Here is a 13,659-nt window from a genome sequence, read left to right on the forward strand (position 1 = left end):
ACACACACACACACACTCTCAGTGAGATGTGCACTTCAGTTTGTCACAGTCTTTATTAATGTTCACACGTTCTGCATAGTTCTGCTTAGTTCTGCTTAGTTTTAACAGTGCTGAGTGTTTATCTTAGGCCTGAGGGGATTAGGACAATGTATAAACCTCTGCCTGGTTATCCTCATAATACATCTCCAAAATCCAAGTCACCGCTTCAGCCATCAGATCAAAACAATGACAGTGTTTTAATCACAATAAGCATTGGCCCATGTGGAGTGTTAAAGCGGGGAAAGAGTTTGGAGTCTACACAAACATTTAGAGCCAGACTCCTCCAGAGTTGGCCTTTTGAATCAAGAGGGAGTTAAAGTTAAAGGGGGTTAAAGTACAGTCATCCTTTTTAAAAAGATATAAAGTTGAATATACTGTTTATGCAGCCGGAATGCCCCGCATGATCATGATGATGGGCCGATTCTTGTAAATATTGATTACTAAGCTATTACTACTAAGCTATTCACACATCTTAGCATCTGAATTGTAGATTATAGTGCAAGTACAATGTCAAGTAAAGTTTAACATTGCACAATTTCACCATTAAAACTTTTACTGCACCCAATATGCCATTTAACTATTTTATGCAGAGAGGCTGTTCTGAATACACGATTTCCATATTGTTGAGAAGTTGACCCAATTTTATGCATTCCTTTAGTTGCTGCAGTTCAAATCAAGCAACTGCTGAACGTCGAGAGACCTGAGATGAACCAGCCACTTTATTTCCTTCCCTTGGCACTATCCTATATGAGATTTTGTAACTGCCATACTTTTTAACCACCTTTAAGGTACACGGACCAGATTTTTCCCTTCTCTTGAGAGGCACTCTGAGAAATGTGGAAAAAGTCTCTTCATAACACCCGGATAAACTGAACTGAAATGATAATATATGAAAAGAGCCAGAACTTGTCATTTCTCAAAGAGAAACATAAATCACTTGACTGAAAAGCAAAAGGTCAACACTTTAATAGTGGGTGTTAACTGCTCCCTCCTTTTGGCACCCTCCATCTCCGAACATATGGACATTTTATTTGAGGGTGACCCTACAATAGTTTTTAAATCAAATCTTCATGCTGAGGCCTATTTTCCTCCCACATGTTCCCAATTGGGCTGGAGACAAAACTATATTCCATTCATATTCCATTCATCTCAAATCAAATCAAATCTTTATTTTGGTCAACAGTGTCTCTCAAGCCTCCTGATTCCAACTGCTTAAATTACGTTAAATGAACATCAACAATGGCATCAACAAGCTGGGTCTCCCTCTGATGCCACAGGGTCCTGGCTTGTCTGTACCTGATGCAAGTTTCATCTAATAGCCGAATGTAAGTAAGTTCATTACCCAAACTCATCTAATGAGAAGCAGTGTGTTAATCAGACTCCAGTGCTGCGACGGGACACCATTTGAATGCTAAGAGGTCTTTATTAGGGGTGCTCCAGACAGACCTCAGCCTGTCTGATTGACTGTCTGGCTGCGTGTCGGAAAAGAGGAAGGAGGTGACAGCACTTCATGCAGGCTGGGATCAGCTTTCTGACTAGCCATTCAGTCAAGTGGTGAGTCAAGAAGTCACTTCCACTTGGGGTGACAGCAAGAAGGGAAAGTGCATGTGTCTGTGTGAGCCAATTGTGTAGGTGTGTGTGTGTCTGTGAGTGTGCCCAAAAAAAATGTATCCAAGAGAGAGAAAAGGAAATCAAGACCTGGAAATGTTTGTACATGTTGGATAAAGAGACAAAGGCGGGTAGAGAAACTGAGGGGGTGAAGGAGCATTTACAATTTGCAAGGGATAAGCGGCAAATCAGAACTTGGTGTTGCTGAGTCATGCTCTAAGGTTGGATCTGCCTCGTCTGTGAGGTGACTGTTAAAAATTGACACGCTCAGTATCTTCTAAAGTCCCGGCTGGAGATACAGGAGAAAAGAATAGAGGTGTGGGGGAGAGACGAGATGGAGAATGGCTTGCAGTATGCAGGAAAAGTATACATGCTAATTTGCATTTCTGAAATTCTGAAAAGGCAAACATTGTGTATAGAGCAATTTGAACCTTGCCATTACACACTACCTCTGATTTCTCCCTTTGTATTTTACATATTCTTTCAATCTTAAATCTTCCGTCTCACGCTCTCAAAACATTGGGTGTTCTCTTTTGTTTGTTCTCTCTGCAGCAGCATTATTTATTCTCCTGAGAGCTTAGCGCTCTGCAGATGACCCTATAAATGTAAGCAGAGCTGGCACCGGTGTAGTGGGTGGAGTTCCTGAAGGGAGAGCCCCCTCTCCCCGGTTGTTTGCCTCTTCCTTACCTGTAGTTACCCAGATGTTGCTTTTCATGCTCCTCCCTGGAGATTTGCTTGCGGACCTGTGCCAGTCGCTCTTTCTAGAAATAGGAGAAAACCAAAGGAAAATGATTAAATCTCTTAGGTGAAAGTCACTTCCATAGCCACCTTAATTTTTTTTCTTCTATTAAATAAGAAAGAATAAAGTTTTAAAAAGGTGTACGCAAGAGGAGAGAAAAGTAGGTCTCACCAAACAATGAGGAATTGTTCAATCTACTGTTTTATTAATATGTTACAAAGGTATAATTATGGAACTCAGTTGGCCAGTTTGGCATTTAGCAGAGAGGAGGTGCTCACTCCACTACTGGCACTGCAGTATCATCGAGCTTTGAGTGATGTGTGCCTTCAATAGACCTGAACCTGGTCTCGCACTTCAGCCATAACAGCACTTAAAGATGAGGTAGTGCCCTTTTTAAAATAGTGCCTCTGCGCCATCTTTCCTTATTCCCGCTGATTACTGCTGTGGCTGATCAAAAGGCTAATCAAAAAGGGAGGGAGGCGTAAAGTACTAGTAGCTGCCACTTTTCCTCATATATATGAGAAAAGCTCCCGACTCCTTCAAAGAGAAAATAATTAAATGGTATGCTTGTCTCAGAAAACTTCGACTCTTTTGACGCAGAGTAAGAAGTAAGTGAAGCTGAGTTTCTGCTAAGGTTTTCAACTTTTCTTGTTTCAATCCTGAGGAAAGTGTATAACACAAACGCACAGGTGTTTTTTACTGAAGTTTCCTATAAAATAATAATTTCTAATGTTTGTTTTTTACAAACTGATTTATGTGTCTAATAAATTATATTTCTAAACACCTGTCCCTAAAGCCAAGCCACATTTTGTGTTCATTTTGGTGTGGCCTAAAAGGCTTTTGGGGTATTTGGAGACTTATGATCGGGGCTTATGACTGTACAGCCATTGTTTTATTCCCTAGTCTGGGTGGGGAAATGAATGAGTTTCACTCTTAAATCCCTTGAACATAGTCATGGTGCACCACCTTGTACAGCTGCGTAGCATCCCAGATGCTCCACTGCAGTTGGTCAGTTGCCAGCAGAGAGAATTGTGGTTTTACTCAGCAGATCCCAGGTGGGAATATGTGTAACTGTATAAATGTTCTTTTTCAGCAAATCTTTTTGTAGTGAATATTAAGGTTTAAACTAAATGGACTAGTTTAATATTTTGTTTGTGCCTCACCAGCTCTTCTCTCCTTCGCTCCAGTGTGTGACGTTGTTTCTCCCAGTCCGAGGAAGCAGCAGAGAGTTTCTTCATGGAGCCATGTCCATAGAGCCGTCTCTGAGCCTCTGCCTTCTGCTGGGCCAGGTTGCGTTTCTTATCACTGGCTCTGGATCAACACAAAACAAGCACAGAGTCAACAGAATGCACATTTCAAGTACATTAACATGTACAGTTCCTTTTTTAATGTTTTCCCACTGAAGCTCTGACAAGTTTATCTGTTTTACAATAATACTTTGCATATGTTATTAGCGTTCTTTTACAGGTTTAGCTGCTGTCGAGAAACAAATGTCTTAAATGTTTTAAGTGCTCTTTCCCATTCTCATTTGTTTTTGCAACCACATCCTGTAATAGTTCTTACTCTACATACTCCCTTAAGAATAGATGCTATCAGCAGAAAGTGGGTTTCATGAAAGCTGTAAAGTATGATGAAGCTTGACAGCATGCAGGTCTTATGCCTAACTCATGGACTGACCTGAATTTGCCTTTTGATCACATAATTGTGGGAGTAAAAAACCCCTAATAAAACATCCAACAATACAGAGATAAAAAATGGAGCTGAGACACAAACAAATCGACAAACCCAGGGTGAACAGGACCAGACAGCTAATTCTGAACAAGTGGGCCATTGCAGTCTGGAGAAAGGGCAATTCATTTTAGTCAATCGCTGGCCCTTTAAATTGGATATTGAGTGCTGTTGGGGGGCTGAGGTTCATCAATGTCCATGCCCGGCCGGGTCTGAATTGATCCCACGTTGATACAGTTGGTGCTGTGAGCCGAGTTGAGAGTCGACCCTACCTCTACACACCACCAACCCCTCCCTTTTGGGAAGCAAAGCATTACTATATAAGGACAAAGTGAGCAAGGTAGAACAAAACCCTCATTCACTCCAGCATGAACATAAGCAGTTTGTCCAGTGGAGAGAGCTCCCCGCCGCTTTTCGAGGCCTCCTACGATTTATTTGTCATGAAATAATCAAATCTCCCCTTTTAATCTGTGGGAACACAGCAAACAACAGCCATTAAACAAATCATTTTGATAAGAGATTTGTTTGTGCCGTCTGAAGCTGGGAGGGAGGATGGAGTGAGTTTTCATGTAGGATGGCTGCACCACGCTCCACACTTGGCCAAACTAGATATATGGTGCTGCATGTAATTGATCCATTGTGTGTCTGTGTGTGTGTTGTGTGTGTGTGGTGTGTGTGTGTGTGTGTGTAATGTGTGTGTGACTAGTTGAGTTGAAGAACTATATTAGAGGCAAGTAAAGAGGAGGACAAGCACAGAGAGAGAAAGGAAAAAGAGAGCAGAGATCCAGAGGTCTGGTGTACGATGATCAATCAGTGGCAGACTGCACTGTAGCCTTGGGACAGAAAAAGCATGCTCAGCAAACACACACGCACACACACACACCGCACAACACCACACACACACACAGCACACACCCACACACACACATACACACACACACACACACACTACATATATATACTTTATACACTATACACACACACACACACACACACACACACACACACACTACATATATACAAGAAATACATTACACAACAAGAATGACAGTATGTGTAACCTAAACAGGCAAACAAATACACCCGCAAAGTAAAGGACCACCACAGGAAGCTTATGTTAATATACAGAGACAGATAAACAATGTGGACTCTGAAATACAGATAGCGTAACTGTTATCCTGTTCCTATCACACATACACACACCCACAGCGTGTCTGATTGAAGGATGCACAAAGCGCACAATAGAGGCATAGCTTTGCACCTTGGCCATTATCTGTCTTTGTATCCACCACAGCAGCACCAACACACAAATTTACAAGTACAGCATTTTTTTTGTCCAGAGCTCAAACTTCCTGTTAGTTTCAGACTAATGTCACTATTGTGTCCTCAGTTTGAAAACAAAACAGGACTGAAGCTGAATTGTGCCGTGCATCAAAGTAATTACAAAGTTTTCAGGGTTGCCAAATAAAGAACACTGAAAGAATCGATTGAAATCTTTAAACATTCAGAGAAATAAATAATAAAATAAAGTTTGACGTGAGGTTTGCCTGTCTGTGCACATGAAACTTAATGGGGCCCCAAGATGCAATTCATGTGTGTCTATCTGCAAGCACGAGCATGTGTGTGTATGACCGTGGCAGAGAACAGTACCGAATATTGAGGAGTTTTAGAGCGTTGAGCAGCACCCCTTTCTTCACGTCGTAATCAATCTTCTGATCGGTCCCAAAGCTCGGAGCTCGATTGATCTGCCAGAGAGGAGAGGAGAGAAACATTCAAAGAATATTCTGGGTTTTTATTTTTTTCTACTTCATCACATTTTTTTTTCTTTCTTCTCTATTCAGCAGACAGAAATGCTATGCAATTACAGGAGTGGATTTAGGGCATCTTTGGAAAAAAGAGATCTGTTCCCACAAGAAGGAGAGGAAAGAGGAGAGAAGAAGGAAGAAAGAGATGGAAAGGGAGTTTTTTTTTTCCTCTTTCAAGGACATTTTGGATCTCTTAGCCTTTGCCTGGGCATAAATCCTGTCTTGACACTGCTGTGTGTATGCTTGTGCATGGAGAAGAACATGTGTGTGCATAAGAACAGATTGTGTAGGTTAAACTGTCACCAGATTAGTGACCTAGCCCTTTTCAGCCAACCACAGCAAACAGTCCACGTGTCTGTAACATACGTATTCCAGGCACTGCTGCACTTATCCATACCACTGCTGCAATTATCTCTTTGTGAGCATCAGCGAATCACCATCGCTCAGTTCACTGCCATCATATACAATCAAGGAGCGCTCAGAGAGAGTCAACTGAGTGAGAACAAAATCACCTGTGATTTGAGGTACAAAAACCAGTATCACCTTGGGAAAAATTTAAGAGCAGCTTACCTTTCTTATCAGAACAATTTCCAGCACCGGTGCAAGGTATTCAGGTATCAGTTATTATACCTGACACAACAAATCAATTCTTCGCCTTTACTCTTTGTTATGTTCTCTCTGTCTCCCTCCCAAGGTGAGGAAGAGATTGTTTGAGACAACAAAAGAACCAGCAAATGCAGAGAAGTGCAGAGGGAGGGTGAATGAACTGGCAACTGTGATTGGAATGGCGTCTTCCTATGAGGTGACTTCAAATGACAATGCAACAGATGCCCACCGAAAGGCTGGCTCGGGTTGATAAACCTTGATTATTGAGATAAGTCAGGTCTCCTCCTAACATTGTTCAAACGCTTAAACCGCCTATATTCTTTTTCATGTGAGAACAATAGTATGACTGGCACCTTTTGATGTCAAAAGATTTGTAATAGCTTTAATAAAGTTGTATTTTGTTGAATGAGAGTTTGTGACTACATTTGAGAGATGTGAATGATTTTTTTCAACACAAAGGAATATCTGACTTAACAGGTGAACAATGAATCTCTAAAACAGAACATCACCCACTAGCAAGATGCAGACAATGGCCTGATAAAATTAGGAAGAAATATATATAATCCATGTAGGATTATATATATATATATATATATATATATATATGTTATTACTACTGCCGTACTATGACCCAACATACCTACACACAGTTGGTGAAACTCAATAACCATCAAATCAGTCAAATGAAAATCCCTGCTAATCATTAGCTGGAAATGCATCCTTCCAACTAGCCTTAATCTGCAGTCAGAGTGAGTATTTGTGTCTGAAACATTATTCGTCCTGTTCCTATCTTCCTTTAGAAAAAGCAGTTGGATACAGTTGAACTCATCAAAGCAGCACGACAGCCAATCACAAATTGTGATTTCAGTAACAGAGCAACGCTGAGCCAATCAGAGGTGTTCTATTTCGTCCACCAATTGGGAACTTGGGTAAAGAATAGTGGAAGAGGCCAATGGTGTACAACATCGGGCCATTTGGAACCATAAACATTTTGGCTGAAAACGGGCAAAAGCTTCTTTACAGAGATGTGCAAAGCATCTCAAGGGTTGCGGGGGTAGCACTCAGAAACTCCATCCCCTTTTTCTCTTCCCTTCCTCTGAACTAGCCATTACTAATCCAGACACAAAGGTGCTTACTGCTGTGTGGCAGATTTGGGAACAGTGCAGTAAGATAATATTTACATCACAACCGGGCTCCAAGGAACAGAGAGACCCAGAGCTTTGACTGTGTTGCCAGCCATGGGGCAGGTAGCCCAAAAAGAGAGCAATAACTACTGAAAGATTGTCCATTTGGATCATGAGCCAACTATAAAAAAATTCTGGGCAGGCTTAAGTGAATCAATAAAGCTGCCCCCTATATTAACGGCTACTCCCAAATTGTCCTTCAGCAAGACACCTAAACCCCAACTCCTACGAAGCATATGAATATGGTAGCACAAGGACACTTCCACATCTAGCGGTGTAAAAGAATATGTGACTGAGAGCACACAAGAACAAGAAAACGTATCCCAAGCCGAAGCGGTCTTTGTTAACCTGAAGCAACTGCATACCATCGCTGAGCCTGTTGGGCCCATCACTGCCCGTGTCATTTCGACTAGTTCAGGATAGATCCACAAACACCACAAGTGAGCCACTAAATCTACACCAACATGATGGTGGGTTTGTATGGGCATGCCTTCGTAAGTGTGTGCGCACACCCACACATGCGTTTTTCTACACAGCAACCATTTATCAGAAGAAGGGGGGAGGGGGTTGATGAATGTCTCCCAGCGCAAAAAAAAGAGGAAAAAAGGAACAGAGACTCTATCCAACTCTTTCACTCAATAGAATGAAGTCTACAATACATCCCTCTGTGTGCTGAGAGGGACAGAGCTCCACTTCAACCTACAGTACCTTACCTAAGGAAAAAAAAATTCTACAAAAGAAAAAGAGGGAAAGAGGTCTGTTTTCATTTAGAGCACTCCCCGATATGACAGACACAATGAAAAGAGTATGGCTTTAGAGCGCCGTAGCCTATAGGTAACAGCCAGACTGGCAGTGATCCTGGCGACGGTTGTCTCGTTACTTGTCTTCATTTCTTAGTTTGATTTGTGGTGTCAAGCTGTCACAGAGTAGACTGGCATCGCGGCACTCTCTTTGCTCTCCCTCAATCTTTCGTTTTTCTCATTCTACTCCCCGCCTGTCGCACGGTTCCTGTGGTGAGTTTCTTTTTCCACCCTGTTTCTTGCTGTCTCTCGCCCCGTTTTCTGTCTGGTCACTCATCTCCTCCCTCAGCTCTCTAGCCCTCACTCTCTGGTGGTTACTTCTCTTATTCATTTCCCTCTCCGTGTTTCTGTGTTCTCCTTTTCCTCCCTGGCAGAGGAAGTTGGATCAGTCTGGTCCTAATGAACCCCTGCAGGCTCCCAAAACCCCCAGTCTGATTTCCTTAAGTGACTCTGGCAGGGTCTTAAAGGAGCCCTCCGTTGCTCCAAGACGCATTCAATAAAAACGTCAGATGAAAAGATTAGAAACTCCTTTCTACTCATGCTTTGATTTGGTTCAGCATCAGCATCGCATCAATGTAGTCCAAATATCACTCGGTCAAACAGCAGAATGAGAATGTAGAAAAAAGAACCTATCAGGGGGTAATTTTTCACAGAGCAGGTTTAGTGTCATCTGATCGTCCAATTAAACATACATAGATCAGCGGGTGAGCTGCAAACCATTAACGTACTCTGTACAGGACATGTGACTCTTTCATTTTTTGCACCTGGACGTGTGTGACTGAGACACATAAGTGACTTGCCAGTGTTTCTGAAGGCAGTTTTGAAATAAAGCTTGTGGTAGGGGGGCGTTATTACATTTTTATTTTTTCAACTATCCATTTGGTTTGAATTGTTGTGAACTGCAAACCTGTCCACTGATCTTTATTGCAGGTCTTAAAACACAGACAGAGAGGTAGAAGTGAAAAGAGCAAATTTTTACATGCCTTATATTATTTGATTTAGTTGATCATTTTGGGAATTTCTCTTTAACTTCCAGTTTGGACGCAGGGTCTGCCCCCGGAAGTGTTTTGTTCATGTAATCTCTGTATGGCAAAATAAAAGCCTGACAATAACACTATTATTAACAAAGCCATAGGCCATTCTGCACACCTAGAGCCGATAAAATCCATCAAAGAATTCATTATTATCATTTCAATTATAAATATAACCCAGTAAAAAAAACATCCTTACAATGATTATATGACTCACTCATTGTTTAAAACATCGTGGGCATCAAACAGTTTGTGCCTGTGGCCTCTGCTGTGTCACACCGATCCTAATAACATAGCAACGGGAACGGATCAACAACAATCAGCTGCTTTCTTTCCATAACAAATTGCTTCCCCCCATCTACATCTATTCTGTGTCTGGAATATTCGTCAAACAAGTGCAAGGGCTGCTTGTGATTAATCGGTTCAGAAAAACGACCCCCTTATTATTCCTGGCAGAGTGTAAACAACCACTGCTTTGACAAGCCTCCCATTCTGCCCCGCACACTCGAGGGTATCGGCACAGTTCAACCGCTGTCAGAATGGAGTGTTTGTTGCAGCACAATGGTAGAATAAGAAAGGGAGGCAGAGAGGGAAAGCATGAGTAGCAGAGCGACAGAAAGACAGACAGCTGGCCGCCATGTTAAGTCGTTCTCTTGTTTCAGCCGTCTTATCAATCACTGTTTTGTTCTTTTTGTGGCATTTTTAGTGGTCCTGTCGGACACAGGGAAACTCTAGCTGAGCATGCTGAGCTGCTGGTAAAGGTCCTGGGAGTGAGCGGGCCAACGCTTAGCTTAGCCACCAGTCAACCTGACCTGCCTGACTGGCTGGCTGGCGGGGTGCAGAAAGAGATGCTTTTTTCTGTTTTCTTTGTTTTTTTTGAAGACACAGAGATACAATTATATGCAGCACAAAAAACTAAACAAAATGTGCTTTGAAGGTGCACAAAAAGTCAAGGGTGGACATAGTTATGCAGCCGCACACACAAAAACACACAAAACCAAAATCCCACCTAAGGACCGACAAACTATAGAAGAATACATCAACAAAACACACCTAAGAGCCCAAAAAATCCTTCCTTTACTGTCTCCTGCCCACTCTATCACACACACTATAGTTCCATATGTCACTCATAAACATACAATATATATCTTCCCACTCAATCACATGCATGCACACAAACACGGAGACACACACACACAGTCACTGGTGCTGCCATACATGCCTGATGATAAATGACTAAATGTTCGGGTGTGTTTTCAACTGCCCCACATACGAGGCCTGTGCGCTCCTAATTTGATACTTATTCCATGAAATAGTCATGTTGGGGGAAAATGGATGTGGATAGAGACAGACAGTCCCATACATCATTCTAATTATTCTTTAATAAACCTCTTATAAGCCAAAGAGTGGCTCGTAGGTAACTACTGCCACCTAGGGTTCCCAGAGAGAAAGACAACCCCTCAGAGCTGAGGACAACATCCATGGACATTTAAATAAGAATGAATCCTACTAAGTGCCGAAGATTAATCAAAGGCAAAAGGAGAATGAAAGGTGGAAGGGTGCAAGAGAGACTCTGAGAGATAATTGAGTATATCAAACTGTATGTATTCTCCTTCTATCATTTTCCCCCCCTTCAAAAATTCAATCATGAAGGGATAAAAATTATTTGGAGAGCACAGGTAGCGAGTAAATTCCTCCTTAATCACCCTGAATACACAATAATGTTCGAACAGGCTGTTGTAGGGGTTAGAAAACACTTCTCAAATTTCCTGAGGAAATATATGAAAGGCATGCTAACCTCTAAATCCTTTTTCTAAAACTCCTACGAAAACAGCTACTCTTTAGACTTTTCCTTCTCAAGATGAAACAGAATTCCAATTGAAAGCTTACTTAAGTGTGAGGCATTATTTATTCCACACAGGAAATTAGCAGTATTTTCAGCAGTTGTAATTCATTTGCAGTGTGTGTCTGTGTGTTGGGGGATGTGGGAAAGTAAATAAAATATCCTTGTGTTTGCATCGTGGCATCTGTTTACACTTGCTAGCGCAGATTACTCCCCACAAACACACCCCCAACACAAACACACACACACGGAGACACACACACACTTGCACTCAAAAGAAAAGGAAGTCTGGATTATGTTGGCTCTGAGGAATGGACAGGCAAACCAAACTCATCTTGAAACAATCGGGGAGACAGAGCACAGAAAGAGAGGAAAGCTGCAGGAAGGAGTGAAGGGAGGGAGGAGAGGGGTGAAGAATCACCACCCTTAGGGGCGCAGTCAGGCTGCAGTCTGTTGGCCTGTTGTCGGTAATGCCCATTCACGCGCACACAAACACACTGAGACACAAACAAACCCGTGCCACGGTTGACCTAACCATGCCTGCCTCATTAGTTGCCAATCACTCTGCACAACCCGTCCAGGAGGACTAGGGAAGAGGGAAAGAAATGGATGAGGATGGGAAGTTAAGTTGCAGCAATCAATAATCAAGTAGCCTACGCTCCTGTGTGCGATGGAACAGTTACATGTAAAACACCATGAAAGTTGGCAAACAAGGTTTCCTGCTCCTCTCTTTATTCTGTTATTTACTGAATTGGTCTGTTTTTGTGTTTTAAGCAGGATTCCTTCCTGCCTCTCCCGGCTGGATAAAAAGACGGGGCTCGAGTTGGTTTGGTAGGCAGATCAGAAAGGCCAACCCCACACACACACACACACACACACATATGCACACACACTGCACAGGGCTATTCCCGGAGGCACAAAGACCACACATCCAGATACACACACACCCACACGGGGGAGTAGACACATTCACAAGAAACACAGAAACACCCTCAGTTGCTTGCTTTCATAATGTATATGTGTGTTTATAGTGTAGGGCAAACACACATATAGTGCCTCCAGTATGCACTCATTCCAACACCACACACACTGACGCAGCACAAATCAAATTCAGATTCACACACTAACTAACATTTATTTATACACACACACACACATGTACCCTCACACACTGACTGTACCCCTAACAAGCAGGCAGACCAGCCTTTGAGCTGCCTGGAGCTTGACACTAGAGAGAGTGCTTCGCACGGACCAGTCAGGTTTCTAATTATTCATGCTCACTACAAACACTTGTTTCTTTTTATTTAGAGTTGACCAGCTGGAGCTTTTTTTTCTGCCTCGTGTGGGGGAACAACAACAAAAAAAAAATTAAGTGAGCCAGAGCCTATAATGAGGCCGGCCCTCAATACACCCGTCCTTGTGGTGGGGTCTGTGGACACCAATCAGGACGTCATGAGAACGATAAATTGTGCTCCTTTTTTGGGGTTTCTGTTTCAAATATAAGGGGTGGAGCATTTAAAGGAATAGTTTTTTTTATATTACTCCTCACCCATCACCCACCAAAACTCTAGTATTATTTTTTTCCATTTTCCTTACTCCGTTTGACACATGGGCCCTGGATAAACTTGGGGGGGGTACTCACACTGGATTTGGAGACGCCTGCTGTTCTCTTTGACCTGCACACCCCAATTTTAAGACACCAGCACTTGCTAGCAGAATTTATGAGTAAAGCCTGTGTCATGAAGCGGGCAGTTACTGAGCTTAACAAAATCTGGGTGCATTTCTGCATCGATTAGGTTTTCCTTTGCATTTTTGTTTTTGTTTTTTACTTTCAAAAGACACTCAATGAAACCCCTTAAAGCCAAAACCTTGGCACTGACAATACAAACCACAGACTGTGTGTACTTGTGTGTGTTCGTGGTGGTGGCGCGTGTGATGAAGTAAATAAATCAACGGGCATAATGTAAATCTCCTCCTGATATTTGAGACACAGATGGCCCCTCTGCTGGTTGTTACACCTCCTAAAAGTGAAACATCTCGGTTAGCATATTGAGCAGCTGTGTATTTGTGCGCGCGATGGTAGTGCTTGATGTTCTCTGAATGCTCAATAGGAGGAAAACTTGTTGTTGAAAACCTTGGCGCTGACACTTAGATAAGGATCACACCACAAAGCCTCTCGTCCCTCTTTTTTACCTTCCTCTTCTCCCCTTTCGATACTTTGCTCGAGCACCAATGCGCCTGTTTGAGATGCCTTGCCTTAGGTTTTGAGAAGCATC

General features: G+C 42.4%; 1 protein-coding gene across 6 annotated transcripts in view; it reads right to left on the bottom strand.

Moving 5' to 3' along the window:
- The window catches only part of ttll7 (tubulin tyrosine ligase-like family, member 7), a 69,418-nt gene that overhangs the window by 30,384 nt on the left and 25,375 nt on the right, over positions 1-13,659 (bottom strand). For all 6 annotated transcript variants that reach the window (XM_035653484.1, XM_035653486.1, XM_035653485.1 and 3 more), the window contains exons 10-12: positions 5,765-5,859; positions 3,550-3,697; positions 2,335-2,408 (exon numbers count right to left, since the gene is read on the bottom strand). In XM_035653484.1, the coding sequence (XP_035509377.1) occupies positions 2,335-2,408; positions 3,550-3,697; positions 5,765-5,859 (317 nt within the window). The remainder of the gene's footprint in view (positions 1-2,334; positions 2,409-3,549; positions 3,698-5,764; positions 5,860-13,659) is intronic.

This window comes from Morone saxatilis, unplaced genomic scaffold, assembly GCF_004916995.1.
Source record: "Morone saxatilis isolate NCDOM2014 unplaced genomic scaffold, NCSU_SB_2.0 Contig12, whole genome shotgun sequence".
NCBI classification, from domain to species: domain Eukaryota; kingdom Metazoa; phylum Chordata; class Actinopteri; family Moronidae; genus Morone; species Morone saxatilis.